The sequence below is a fragment of the Mustela nivalis genome (assembly GCF_964662115.1).
Source record: "Mustela nivalis genome assembly, chromosome: 9".
Taxonomy (NCBI): Eukaryota; Metazoa; Chordata; class Mammalia; order Carnivora; family Mustelidae; genus Mustela; species Mustela nivalis.
In genome coordinates this window covers 109813645-109827579 of record NC_139028.1, presented here as the reverse complement: position 1 = coordinate 109827579, position 13935 = coordinate 109813645, and the positions used below count along the sequence as shown (strand labels likewise).

General features: G+C 56.9%; 1 protein-coding gene across 2 annotated transcripts; it reads right to left on the bottom strand.

The window, feature by feature from the left end:
• Positions 1 to 459: 459 nt before the first annotated feature.
• Positions 460 to 13310, bottom strand: MS4A10 (membrane spanning 4-domains A10). 2 transcript variants are annotated; one of them, XM_082682703.1, is made up of 8 exons: positions 13223 to 13310; positions 8452 to 8655; positions 7842 to 7961; positions 6765 to 6821; positions 5572 to 5703; positions 4418 to 4528; positions 2674 to 2771; positions 460 to 2046 (listed from the first exon to the last, which is right to left on the bottom strand). In XM_082682703.1, exons 1-8 carry the CDS (start codon positions 13256 to 13258, stop codon positions 1995 to 1997), a joined length of 810 nt encoding a protein of 269 aa, XP_082538829.1. In that variant the 5' UTR covers positions 13259 to 13310; the 3' UTR covers positions 460 to 1994. The 2 variants fall into 2 exon arrangements, with proteins under 2 accessions (XP_082538829.1, XP_082538830.1); XM_082682704.1 differs by having other exon boundaries at positions 7867 to 7961.
• Positions 13311 to 13935: the final 625 nt, after the last annotated feature.

The following is a 13935-nucleotide window of genomic DNA, read 5'->3' as shown; positions in this document are numbered from 1 at the left end:
CCACCACTGGGAAGTTCTCCCCAGCGTTCACCCTGCATCAAACCAAGCCTCAGGGTCACAGCCAGGTGACAAGCAAGAGGAAGACGGGGGACGAGTGAAGGGCACCGAAACAAGCAGACATTCCCAGACAACTGTTCTTTTCATGAGAGAAAGTTGGGAGGACTGTTCTAGATGAAAAGAAAACGAAGTGACGCGATATCAGATATAATGCATGAAGCTTGATTGGATCCAGGTTAAACCTAAAGCACAGTAAAGGGCATTTTTGGTCCCATGGTGGGAATCTGAACATGGACAGCTATTAGTATTATGGAATTATTTTTTAATTTTCTTCATGCAATAATACCTTTGTGCGTATGTAGAATGTCCAATACTCTTGGGGGAAAAATGCAGGTGGAAGAATATGAGGATGAAGGGTCATGGTATCTGCAACGTACTTTCTTCTCCTTCTTGTTGTTATTATTATTAACATATAATGTATTATTTGCCCCAGAGGTACAGTCTGTGAATCATAAGGGTTACACAATTCACAGCACTCACCATAGCACATACCCTCCCCGATCCCCGATGTCCAGCCCCCAGCCACCTGCAACTTCCTTTCAGATGGTTCAACAAAAAAGCGTCTATACGGATGTACATGTACGTATGGGTGTGCACATGAGGGGTTTGGATGGAGAAAGAGGAAACACGTGTGCAAACTTGATGCTTGTTTAATCACTGTTCTATCCCTTTCATTGGTTGATTATTCAAGCAGACCACCATTCTAGTATAACGTCCTATGTTACAAATGAGAAAGCTGAGACCCTGTGAGGCATGGGGCTGAGTCAAGGTCACCGAGTAAGTGACAACCAAGCTGGAATTTGCATCTGGGTCTCCTGACAGCCAAGCTGAAGTTCTTTCCTTCATGTCCCTTGTCTTAAACATGTGCATGGCTCTCAGTTCTCTGAGGCTCCCTCTGAGCCCAGCGGCTTCTACCTTGCATTCTTCTCCAAAGCCAGCTGGCCACAGCCTGCAAAACCGGCCAACCAGAATACGGAGAAAAGAAATGGACAAGCCAGTGACCGAAACCAGAGGTGACAGCCAGAAATACAACAAGGGAGGTAACAATAGAATTCAGATAAGGTTGAACCCTGGGAATGAGCCCTGGAATGAAGCCAGAGTGCCCTTGATCGGGAGGGATCTCTACACATAGGGTTGTTGAGGACGGCTAGCCTATACAGCCTTGAACCTGGGCTACCACACAGTAAACAGTCTGTCTGGGAAAATGGAGAGCCCATGAGCTTTGAGGGCTGACTCTGCCATGTACACCGTGTGCTAGCTCTCAGATGGGCAAGTCTCATCTGACCCGGGACAGCACAGAGCAGGGCCCCTCCTATAAACATATCAGTGCTGTCGGGAGGCCAGCACTTCCGTTTGGAGCCAGAGTGCTCAGGTCCAAATCCTGGCTCTGCCACTCACCAGCTGGGTGCCTTGGGGCAGGTTGCTTGACTTCTCTGAGACTGTGTGAAATGGAGATAGTAGCAGAACTACATCACAGATGGGTGGGACCAGCCTCAGCCCAGAGTCAGTAGCCCAACAAAGAGTCACAGAGCGAGCGCTGCCATAGCCCCGGGGAAGAGACTCCAGGCAGTAGAAGGGCACGGGGTGGCTCAGCAGCAGGGGTGTGCTTGCTGCATCGGTGGAACCTCAAGGGTGCCAGGGTGTCTGCAGCGGCTGAGCGAGAGGTGGAGAGCCAGCAGCTGACATCACAGGAGCAGGTGGCAAGTTAGTCTTGTTTCTACTGTGTTTACAGTATTTTTTTGTGCTTAGCTTCTTTTTATGGAAACTTACTGGCTTCCTGTTTATTGCAGATACAACGTACCCCTCCAAAATGATACATTGTGAAAAAGAATCCATTTATGGAAACACAAGAGGAATGGAGCACAGTCCACAAATAACAGAAACCGCAGACTGTCCTGGGACCACTACATTCCGGAAGAGGGAAAGGCGGCTCTCCATCACTTGACTTCCTCGAGGGAGCTGGTGTGGACGCTGGTTTGGACACCGATCCTGCAGGTTCACAATGGGAATCCTGAACTTGACTTCTATCTCAGAGCTTTCCAGTGGGGGATGGAGCCTGATGGCTTCAGCCACCCACCCTCTTCGTGGTAGAGATGGAGATACCGAGGCCCAGGGAGGCAGGGAGATGCATTTAGAGTTTGCTGGAAGAACTGGTCCCAGTTTCCCTTTGACTCAATCCAGAATCCAGGGATTCGGACACAGATGACCCCCCAGACTTGCCCCACAGTCCCACAGGGACATGCTTCCTGTGTGTGTCCTGCCAGTGACTGGAGAAAGCAGACCGAGAGGGGAGAGGCTGTGGACAGGTGCCCGGGGTCTGTTCCTGGGTGGGCAGGACCTTGTCATGCTCTGGGCCAGTCAGTCAGGTGCTGAAGTGTTACGGGGGTCTCAGGGCCTGGGGTGGAGGGTCCCTCCTGTGCCTGAGTGGATGGGGACTGTCCTCACCTCGGCCACCAGCACAGGGCAGACCATTCTAGCAATGGCACCATTTGCCCCTTTTGGGCAACTGCCCCCTAGGAATGGTCCATGTCTGAGCAGGAAGAAGGGGCCAGGGGGTGAACTCTGAGAGTTGGGGGGACCCCCGGGCATCCATCCCTCTGCGTTTGCCCATCTTACATGCCACCTCGAGTCGCATCCTCATAGGATGGCGGAGGACCCATGGAATACTTCCTGATTCTCCCTGGTGTGTCCTGAACAAGGATCAAGTCGTCTTCCTGCAAAAAAAGAGCCACCGTCCTAGCTGCTCACATTCGCACAGTGAGTGGCCATTTACAAAGCACTGACCCACCGGCTCCCTTGCCGTCTCAAGGTTCCCATGGAGATGGGGAGCCGGGAGCTCAGGGAGGGGCTCTCAGAAGGACCCTGTGGGCCTCTCTCCATCTGCCTGTCCCTGAGGAGGGAGCAGGGAGAGCCCCACTGGGAGCCAGTGGGCCGACCCTTCTTCCGGGCCTGCTACCAGTGTACGAAGACCTTGGCCGCACTGCCCCCCACGTCCCCCATTGGCTTCCCAATGGGGCTGGGCCGGGGCCTTGGCCAGGGTCCAGCAAGACCCATTCAAACTGCTGACGTCCAGAACCCTAAGACCTCACAGCTGTGTCTTTTTAAGCTGCCAAATTGGTGATGATTTGTTGCCACGGCAATGGGAAGCCACGACAGCCGCCCCCAGGGGTGCCCGGCCCACGGCAGATGCCAGTCAGTGGGGACGGTCCTTGTTAATTCCTGCAACAGAGAGGGGGCCTCGGTCTCCCCATCCCGAGCCATCCTGAGGGCTTGGCCTCAGGGACTCAAGGCCTCTCTCTCCCAGCTCTCCGACCTCTTAACGAGATTTCCTACCAGACAGCAGGGCCCTGACTGGGACAACCAGCTCAGGCCCACAGCTCCCACAGGGGCCGTGGAATCTCCGTGGACGGACGGCACCCATGGAAACCAATAGGAGATTCAAGCTCACAGGATCACGGGGCATTTGGAGCCTGTGTTTTCACAGTGCTCTCAAGTTCAGGTTCTAATAGGAACTTTCCTCATTTATAGAAGTGAGCCTAGAAAATCACGTCTGGTCAGGGTCACCGGCGTGGGGAGAGGCCAGTCTGCTCCAAAACGCACCGGACCCCAGCCTGGCATTCTGCCCGCCCCACGGGCGGTCAGGCCTAGCCATGGGTTAGGCACACCTCGGACTGAGTCCTGGATTTCCTTGTGGGCTGACCAGCCTTGGGAATGGATGGGACATGTCTACGCCTCATTTTACTTATCTGTAGGATGGGGAAGTAAGTACCCATGTAGAAAGGCTGTTGAGAAAATGAAGCTAAATCAAGTTATGGGGTGGGGGAGGTGGTGGTGGTTGTTTTAAGTTCTATTTTTCTGAAGTGCTCAGTAGCAGGTGTGCCCCGTAACCCTGGAATACGAGGTCCCTTAGGACACACCTCGATTGCTCCCTCCACAGCCAACCCCCCCCCCCAAACCCGCCACAGCTCTCTTGACTTCCCCTGTCTGGTCCCTGAGCCATTGCCCATGACCTTGCCTCTGCTGGAATCCCTTTTTCCATCCTGACTGAGGCGGGCATCCTTCCCGGGCTCCTGAGAGAGCTCCCGGGGCCTCTGGCTGGAGAGCAGGGGCTGCTGTTCTGAGCACCTGGGGCCTTCTCTCCTGGGTAGCCTGCAGTTACCACCTTGAATCGCCCTTCCTGCCCTTGGGCCTTGCCTTCCCTGCAGAACCGCCTCTGTCCGGGCCCCACTGAGTAAATGCTCACCCACCCGACAAAGGAGGAGGGACTCAAACTCGCTCCTCCTGTGCCCCTGCCTGCCGCCTCCCCTTCCCTCGTACCCCACCCGTCTCTCTGCGGCTGATGGCCCCAGGAAGGCCTCACCTCTGCGGGCCGGCAGTTAAGGCGGTGCACGAAGACAGCCGTGGAGCCCAGCAGGAAGAACTCCAGGACCGTGAAGCAGAGCAGGGCCAGCGCCAGCCTCTGGATGTGGAGCTGGAGGGGGAGGGGGAGAGGGAGTCAGGGCAGGGCCTCGCTGGGTATCTGTACCCCTTAGGTGGGCTCAGCAGGGGTCAGACCCAGCCAGCAGGGGGCAGTGGGGGTCTCAGCTGCAGGTGTGCCCATGGTGGGGGGGGGGCAGCTGCCCTATACCACACTGTTTGGCACCCCTGGTTCCACAGTGACTATTTGCCTACCGTTGGAGGGCTGGAGGATCTCCAAGCAGCTCTGGTGGAACTGCAGGTGGCCTTAGGGGCGTCTCAGTCAGCCCCACTTAGATGGGGACACTGAGGGTTAGAGAGAAGGGGCATTGTTTATAGCTGGGGAGGAGCTGGGCTTAGGGACCATGTGGTGGGCACATCTCACACGACATGAGCGTTTGTGGGGGAGCGTGTGCATGTGTGTGTGAGTGTGTATGTGTGTGTGTGTGTGTGTGTAGGCCTGCCTGTGTGCCCACACCTGTGTGTGCATGATGGAGGCTGTAGGGAGGAGCCCAGCACCACGGTCAGAAACCTGACCCGCAGCCGCCATGCAGAGTGTCCATTCCGCCTTCTGCTTTACGGGTGCCGGGTTGTGCTGAGAAGGCCCCAGGCTCGGAGTCATAGGCCCGGCTTTGAGTCTTCCCTGCACCCTTGCTGTGTGGTCCTGGTCTGCTAATGCAGTCTCTCTGTATGTCAGTGTTCACTCTCCTAAAATGGGGGTAACAAAATAGACTTGGCCCGGTCTGCCAGGCTGCTATGACTCAACCTCAAGCAGGCCCTTCTTCCTCTCTGGTCCTCAGTTTCCCTACCCATCAAAGTGGGACTGGACTCAGTGACTCACGGCCTCACCCAGCTCCCTAACACTAACCAGGAGAAGACAGCATCCTTTTTTTGTCCTGTGCCTCAGGAGGGAGGGAGGGGTTGGGAACAGATTGCCTGTGGGTCCCAGCACCTGTGCCTGGACTCTGGGAGGTTTCCCGAGAGCCAGAAATCTCTGCTAGGCCAAGTCAAGGCAGCTCCTTCCCAGGAGGGAGAGGACCCTTGGGGCCGGATACTCACTGTGCTGCTGGGGTACGGTGTCCAGATCGGGAAGTCAAAGGGACCCTCCAGGAAGAGATCTTTGGCGATGACAAAGAGGCCAGCTAGCACGCAGAAGCAGCTGATGGCATGTGCTATCAGGCAAAGCCTCCTCTACAGGCAAAAGTAACAGTCACGACCGTTGTCCAAAAGTTAGGGACCCAGACCTGGGTCCTGTGTCTAGGCCTGCCAGGTGCTTGCTCTGTGATCGCAGAAAGACTCCGCCTGTCCCTGGGCCTGAGGGTCGTCATGCGAACATGACTTTCTGAGCTAGCTGACCACCCGGGCTGTGGGGGCCCAAGCGGCTTCCACCTTCTCTGGGACAGGACTGGGGGAACCCAAGGGCTGCCTCCCAACCCACAGACTTGGTACTAAAGAAGGATGTTCCCGCCACCGTCTCCTTCTCAGAGCCAGTCTTAATCATCCTGGCATCAAATATGTTGCCTGCTCAGGGACCAGACCCCCAAATGGCCCCTCAGCCATCCCCTTCCCGACAGGAAAGAGCAGGAGGAGCGCCGAAGGGGTGCTGGCCTTGCACACTCTGCCTCCTCCCCCACCCGCCACGCCCTCCCTGAAACGCCTCCATTCATCACCATCTTGGGTTAAGCATTATTGCAAGAGCCTGTTACCAAGAGGGAACCCCTGAATTGGGGAGAGAGAACACGTGGCACCTCCAGCTTATTTTAGCAGAGCGGACCTCTCTGCAGTAGGGTCTCCCTACAATCAGGCAGAGGAAGGGGGAGCTTCTGGTTCAGAAAGGGGCTCAGCCGGGGAGAGACGGGCAGATCTTTCCCATGTGTCTCCTGCCTCCGCTGGGTGGATGGCACAATGCCAGCCTGTGGTCCAGGCCTCCTGAGAAGGCCAGGGACAGCCACAGCCCAGCCCAGTCTGAGGGGCCCAAACCTGGGCCAGGCCAGGCCTTCTGGGGCAGAGGGTGGTCCGAGACCATGAAGTAGGGATGGTCCTTCCACTGCCAGCATCTGTCTGGCCAGTCTGGTGGTGTTGTCTACTCCGGGCCACTCCAGCCCACCTGAGCTAGAGAGACGCTCGGACACCTGCTGCCCACACGGCTTAGCAGCCGCTGGAGATCACAGGCCGAATCTCCAGCACGCACACACAGAGGAATTTTCCAAACCTGATCGCGCCTTGGGACAGGAGGGAGTGTTCCAGCTTACCAGGTAAGTCTTCCGAAACAGCGCCGCCATGATCACCAAGATCCCCGAAATGAGGAACTGCCGGCCAGATTTGCAACAGTCATAAGAGAGGTCGGGGTTCCTTGAAACCCACACATTTGCTTTCTTCTGGCTACTCTCCAAGAAGACCAGATGCTCAGCGGCTGGCCGGGGGTGGAGAACCACTCCTCTGACAAGGGAGATCCCCTGCCCAGCACACGGCCCCTCCCAGGCCTGCTCTGGCTCCTCTGGTCTTCCCTGGGTGCACAAAGCCCCACGCTGGCCCTCCTGGCCCCGCCCTCACCCCCCATTGTCCCCCTGATCCCTCTGGATCAGCCAACTGTCTCCTCCACTCTGACCCTTTGTTCATTCCCCGATTCCTGCAGTCTGGAGCGTATCATCTCTTCATTCTGAGGTCCCTGGTGTATTTCTGCAATGATCCTTCAACCATCAGCTGAGTGGCTGCTGTGTGCCAGTCCTGGGGACCACAGGATGAACAGATGCTGCACGTGGGGACAGTCCTATGACTGAGCACTGAAAACCCGGAGCTGGGGCCATTTGGGGGAGGTGGGGGGGGAGTCAGGACACCTGCCCAAGAAGTCTGCGTGGGAGCTGGGACTCCGTGTGTATGCAGGATTCCGGGGGGGACCCAGGGTTGGGGAGGATGCCTTGGGTGCCCTTGGGAAACAGTGTGTGCTCTGGTCTCCCCTCATCTGGACGATGGCTTTGGGAGGACAGGAGGCACCCGTCACAGGCTTATGTTCCCGCAGACTCAGCCTGACAGAGCCTCAGGCACCAGGGACAGGTTGCTGGAGCTGCAGGCAGCCTGGCTGCCCCCCTCTACCCCCATGCTCGCCCTCCATCTGCTGGAGGCACCTGCTGGATTGGGGGCTGGGATGCAAGTCTGAAGGGGTCTCCTGGGAAGGACTGAGGACACAGAAGCAGAGGCAGGGGACTGGAGAAAGGGGCTTCCCTCCTAGTCGCTCCTTCTGACCCACCAGCAGCTGGCCGCAAAAGCCAGGGTCCCCTGGGCCTGCCTGCTGACCCCCACATCCCGCCCACGTTTGGGCACCGACTCACAGAGGCAGCCCCCCAGAATGGATACCACGACTTCAGCACCACCAGGTGAAGACCCTTGACCTTGGAGACCAGGCAGCTCCCGAAGAGCAAGTGCAGCAGAGCAAGGACAATGTGTAAGGCCTGGGGGTGAGAAGGGGCCGGGACGCCACCGTTGGGGGACTGGGCCCCAGTGCCCGACGCCAGCTGGCCGGTCGGGGCCGTTTCGCCCCTTCCGAGGGACCCTGGTGGGTCTGCAGGGAAGGGCTGACTCCTTGGAAAGGCGATAGGAATCATGGGAATGGAGTGATTGTACCCTCCACCCCCGTGGTCCGCAGGGGAGGGGGGCCCTCGGGCAGGTGGGGACAGTGTGGGGGAGGGAAGAGGTGAGAAGGGGAGGGGCTTCTGTTGAGGCCTTCCTCTGAGCCACACCGTGCCAGTGCTGGTGCGGGTGTAGACAGCCCCTGCCAGCCCTCAAGGCTTTTTCAGTTCTAGCTGGAGTATTAAGTAGGGCACCTGGAGGCTTCTCTCTCCCCTCAGGGCTCCCCATCCCTTCTCCCTGTTTACCCTCACCAGGGTGCCAGGAAATGGGCACTCACGACCCCCACAGGGGTCCCAGGGAGTGGGCACTCACGCCCAGCAGCTTGAGAAGGCTGTTTCTCTTCCTGGTCTGCTGCTGGTACCAGGCGGGCAGCGGGAAGCCGGGCGGGCTCATCTGGCCAGGCTGGGTGGGACCCTGGGCCTGCCATGGCGGGAGCTCCCCCACTTCCGGCCTGGGAATCACTTCAGGGGCTCCAGACGCTTCTTCTGCTGTCAGGGTGGGGACCGAGGACATTGGCTGCAGGCGAAGGAGAGAGGCTGGGTCAGAACCCATCCCGTTCCCGGGGCTCAAGCCTGGGTGAGACTCAGTGACCGTCACCTCTGCTCTCTGAGCCAGGGCCTCCCAGAACAGGCTGCCTTGTCCAGTAACCCCTGAACTGGATTTGACCTAAAATAACCTGGCTTCTGGGCCCCTCGAGGCCTCTGTGGTACTGGGGGGACATTGTTCCATCTGGCATAGAAAAAAGGGTCAAACTTCCCAGCCATTGCAAGACAGAACACCCCCTAACTGGCGATGATGGTGCCTCCCAGGTTTGGGCAACTTCTGTGGAGGACCTACTACGAGCCGGCATTGACTCAGGAAGTCCATATTTACCAATGAGTCAACGTTTATACACATTCTCTCTCTGTTCTTGGCAGTGGGACCAGCATTTTACTTGCATTATCTCATGTTCTCCTCCTCCCAAACGTCTGAGGTAAATACTGTGCTTGCTTCCATTTTGCAAAAATGAGGCCCGGAGAGGTTAAGCTACTTGCCCAAGGTCACCCAGCCAGGAAATGTCTGGGCTGGGACTCAAACCTGGCAGACCTGCTTCAGAGTGTGGGCTTCCGCCCTCCAGGCACTGCTGCCTCCGTGAGTGAAAGGAAATGTTCTGGGAGTTTTAACAGGCGTGAGAAAGAGCTTGCGGGAAAACTTCGCTGGGGACTGAAAGTCCCACTTGCTGAGGGGCCTGGCCCTCAGCTCCACTGAGCTGAGTGTAAGTGTAAGAAATAGTGAGCTGAGGCACAGAGGGCCTGGGGACTGCCCGGTGACCTAGCGAGAAAAGTGGACTTTTCCTAGGAGAACCAAGGTGGGATGGGCTTGGGAGGAGCCGGTTCATGCAAATCGAGGTAGGAGACAGTTCTCCATGGGGATGGGGTTCATGAGCAAAGGGAGTGGCCGTTCTTACTCTTTCTGGTAAAAAAGGGGGTACATTCCCCTCACTTCTAATTCCAACTGTATGAATTCAGGGGGTCCCATTTGAATACCCCCATTTTGCAGTTTTTCTGCATGGAGGTGGGGACAGTAGCGTGGGAAAGAGCTTTGGAAGCTTGGGAGGGACAGGCAGCCTGGACAGTTAAATCCCAGACACGGAGGAAAGGAAGGGGCAGAGTCCAAGGGCCAAAGGGCCCAATGGGGCCTCATGGCTGGAGAGCACTGGTTCTGTGCTAGGCTGGCCTCCCTCAGTCCCTGGGAATTGGCTCCATTCTATGGAAGAGGAAGTAGAGGCTCAGGGAGGTCCAGGGCCTTGGCCGAAGTCACACAGCCAGAAAGGGGCTGGGATTTGGGACTGTGTGTGGTCAGCCAGGCTGCTGGGCCCTCTGATAAGCGTCTCCACTGGTCTGTAGTGACAGTCCCGACTTGGTGGGGAGGAAGGGGGACTCCAGCAGCTGAGCGCAGACGCACATGGATGCATGACTCTCTCTTCTGTGACCTGACTCGGCTGTGCTTGGAAGTCTGTCCTCTTAATTCCCAACACTTCAGGGCCCCTCTGACACAGCCGGCTGGACTGACGGATGCAGCTGGAGGCAGAGCCTGGCCAAGTAGTCACCAGCCACAAATAGACTTCTCTGGTGTCCCTGGGAGGACAGAGCATGGACCTGAGCCTGGACCACGTACCCCCCCACCCCCTGGCCCCCGGGAAGCACAAAAGAAGAAAGACTTGTTAGCAGAGGGGTCTTGGATAGAATAAGTTGTCCAGGGAGGTAGTGAGCACTCGGCCACGGGAGGTGTGCCTCGCACCGGGGATTTCACTTTCCAGAATGGGACAGGGGAAGGGTTCAAATATCTGCTCTAGAGCCATATTCAAGAATGTGGAGTAAGCTTTCTCAAAGTGTGTTCCATGGAACACTGGCCCCAGCAGATCTGCAGCAGAAGGGTTCTTTGGTCAAGCAAGTTTGGGAAACCCTGCATTCCGGCTTCCCCCTTCTTTAGCAAGGTCAGGTTCCTGAGAATTCCTACAGAGGGTACTCTATTTTATTTTATTTTTAAAGATTTTATTTATTTATTTGACAGACAGAGAGAGAGAGAGATCACAAGTAGGCAGAGAGGCAGGCAGAAAGAGAGGGGGGAAGCAGGTTCCCTGCTGAGCAGAGAGCCCGATGCAGGGCTCGATCCCAGGACCCTGAGATCATGACCTGAGCCGAAGACAGAGGCTTAACCCACTGAGCCACCCAGGTGCCCCTGGAGTACTTTATTTTAATCTTAAGGCATCTCCCAAACTTAACTGGCCGTGGAAGCTTTTTTCTCCAAGGCCATTGATTCTACAGTTGTTCTGTGGAAAACACTTTGGGGCAAAGTGGCCTTCAACTAACAAACTTCTGGTTCTGGGGGTGTTTTGACCTCGCACTGGTTTTCTCCTGTGCAGATCGCAGTGGGGGTAAGGATTGGACTGTGGTCTCAGGGGCCATGTCCAACGTTAAGCAACTGTGTCCTGGGCAGGCCACCAGAAAGGAGGGGTGTGAAGGGAGAGACTCAGAGAACCAGAGGGGCGGCCGGTCTGCCCAGAGCTTCCCACCTCCGGAGGGAGGCATGAACTCCAAGGCCTTGGAAGACTTACGCCCTGTTGCCCCCGACCGCCCTCCGTTCCTCCTCAACCCCACGCAGGGCTGTGTGGGGCGGAGGTCAGCGGACCCTCCAGTCTTAGCCTTGGCCTCTCCCCCGCCCCTCAGCCAGCTCAGGACCCGCAGGCCTAGCCGCCCTGACATCCCCAGGGGACACAGCCAGGGCTCAGCTTCCCTTTGGTCCTTCAGCTCCCGGAAGGCAGGGCCAGCAGGGACGGAGCTGGGGAGCCCCCTCTGGCTCCCGGCAGAGGGGATCACATTGTGAGCTCGGGCTATGGGCAAGGCTGGCTCAGATTCTGGCTGTGTGCCCGGGAGCCTGGACCTTGGGCAGGTTAACGATATCTCATTCTCTCCTTGTCCCCTGGGGGGTGGGGAGCCTGTGCCTCTTCTGGGCGCAGGAGAGAGGGTGAGTGTTACAAGGATCAAATGGAATAATGTCCGCAGAGTGCAGGGCCTGGCGGGCAGCAAATGCTCAGCGAACATCAGTGAGCCCCATGCCTGGGATCCCGCCACCCAGGCTCCCTTTGGTCCTCATCCATTTCTCTTTTAAGACTTGACCCGTCCTGGGCACCTGGGTGGCTCAGTGGGTTAAGCACCTGCCTTCAGCTCAGGTCATGATCCTGGAGTCTTGGGATCAAGCCCCACATTGGGGTCCCTCCCTGCTCAGTGGGGAGTCTGCTTCTCTGTCCCTCCCCTGGCTCGTGCTCTCTCTCTCTCTCCCATTCTCTCTCTAATAAATTAAAAAAAAAAAAAGACCTGACCCATCCTGTCCTCATCGCCCTCAAGTGTGGTCATGGGGGAAGGGGTTCGACAGCTGCGGGCTCCTGGGGAAGGGGGAAAGGTGTAGCAATGGCGGGAGAGGACTGAGTGTACCAAGTGCACTGGGTGGTCTGAGATTCATCCCTGGAGTCTGGGCTGAACACTCCAGGGACCCAAGCAGCAGCGAGTGAGATCTGGCAATGGGAGGTTGTGGTCGAGCAGACGGAAAACCTGAGGCCCTGATCAGTCTGTGCTGGAGAGGCCTAGAGGACAGGGCAGCTTTTCAGGGTGTGTGTGTGAGTATGTGTATGTGTGTACCTGTGTGTATATGCATGCACGTCTGTGTGTATGCATGTATTCGTGCACACACCAGTGTGCATGTGTGTATACATGTGTGTATGGGTGTGCATGCCTGTGTGTGTGTGCATGTGTATCAAGCAGAGACAGGCCAGAATTGAGAGCTACTGAGTCACACCATGTGACAAGGGGCCAGTGGGAGGGTGGGGGCCATCCCTAGAGGAGTGGGTTTTAGTGGCTGCCAGTTAGAAAACAGGGGAAGGTCCTCCCCCCACCCCCCGGGGCCAGCAGGAAACAGAGGCCTTGCTCTAGGGTGGAGTCAGGAGGGTTGGACTCTAGTACTGGCCCTGAGTGGTCCTGGGCAATTCCTTTCCCCTCTTTGGGACTCTGCTTCCTCCTAAGCGTGTGCATGTGAGATTCTGGGATTGGGATGGACATCGCTGTGACCCCTCCCAGCTGGCAGCAGGAGGCCTCTAAGTGGGGAGTTCCTCGCTGGGGTAGATGCTCTTGGTGCCCCCACTTCCCATTCCCTGGGGGTGGGGGGCGCCCATTGCCGGCCACTGCAATCCTTGGTGCTAAGGATTGCTCCTCCTGGGGGGGGGAGGCTTAGTTACAGCCCCTCCTCTCCAGCCTGCAGTCAATGACCAACTGGCATGGGGTCTGAAAGGGTAGCCCCCTGGCTTCAAGAGGGACCAAGCATGTGCTCCTGAGCACCGACGGACAGTGGGATCAGGCTGAAGCTAGCAGTTGACGGAAACCACCTCCATCCTTGGCTTGCTTCACCTGCCCTGTCCTGCTTTTCACGCTTCTTTCCGGAGCACCCCCTCATGAACCAGTTGCCCAAGATCCTCATCTCGGGCTCTGCTATGACCGAATCTGACCAAAGACATTCCCCTCCTTGTTCCTGGTGTGGGGGAGCCACTCACCTGGCCCTGGGACTTCCCCTCGGGGCTTCCGGCCATGCTCTGCTCCCCCGATCGACCTCAACCCACGGACAGGGCACCAGAAGATCAGAACATCCTTTAACGTTAGACTTTGGATCTTTTCCCTCCTGGCCCCACCCAGCAGCCGGCATCTTCCCCACCCCCCAAGCCCAGGCAGGTGGAACTCTGCACTCTCTTTACAGCTAGAAATTTCCTTCCACAAACCGTATCTGTTGACAACTGCGTCTGTTTCCAGTGCGGGACGGAGGGTGTGAAGATGACGGCAAATCCTTCACAGAGTCCTGGGTTGCGCCTTTTAAAAAATCTTTCTAACTTTGGATCTTTCCAGACATTTCTAAAAGTAGAATGGCCCAGTGAACAGCCACATACATCCCCGGCTGCAGGGGTCAAGGGCGTACAGGGGACCTGCGGGTCAGCTCCCACCCCCCCATAGCGGGGAGCCATACCCCAGCATCCCACGGTTTGTAAACATCCTCGTATTTATTTCTAAAAGATAAGGACCCTTTAAAAAAAGACTATGATCAGGGATGCCTGGGTGGCTCAGTCAGTTAAGTTGCTGCCTTCGGCTTCCAAGGTCCTGGGCTGGAGCCTGGAGTGGGGCTCCCTGCTCAGCAGGGGGCCTGCTTCTCCCTCTCCCTCTGCTTGTGCTTTCTCTTTCTGTCAAATAAATAAAATCTTAAAAAAAAAAAAAAAAG

Coding starts and splice junctions, on each gene's coding strand:
- MS4A10 (XM_082682703.1), bottom strand. CDS start 13,258: ATGGCCGGAAGCCCCGAGGGGAAGTCCCAGGGCCAG. Junction 7,962..8,451: donor GCCTTCTCAAGCTGCTGGGC/GTGAGTGCCCAC, acceptor TCTCACCCCCAG/GCCTTACACATTGTCCTTGC. Junction 5,704..6,764: donor TGTTTCGGAAGACTTACCTG/GTAAGCTGGAAC, acceptor TTTTGCCTGTAG/AGGAGGCTTTGCCTGATAGC.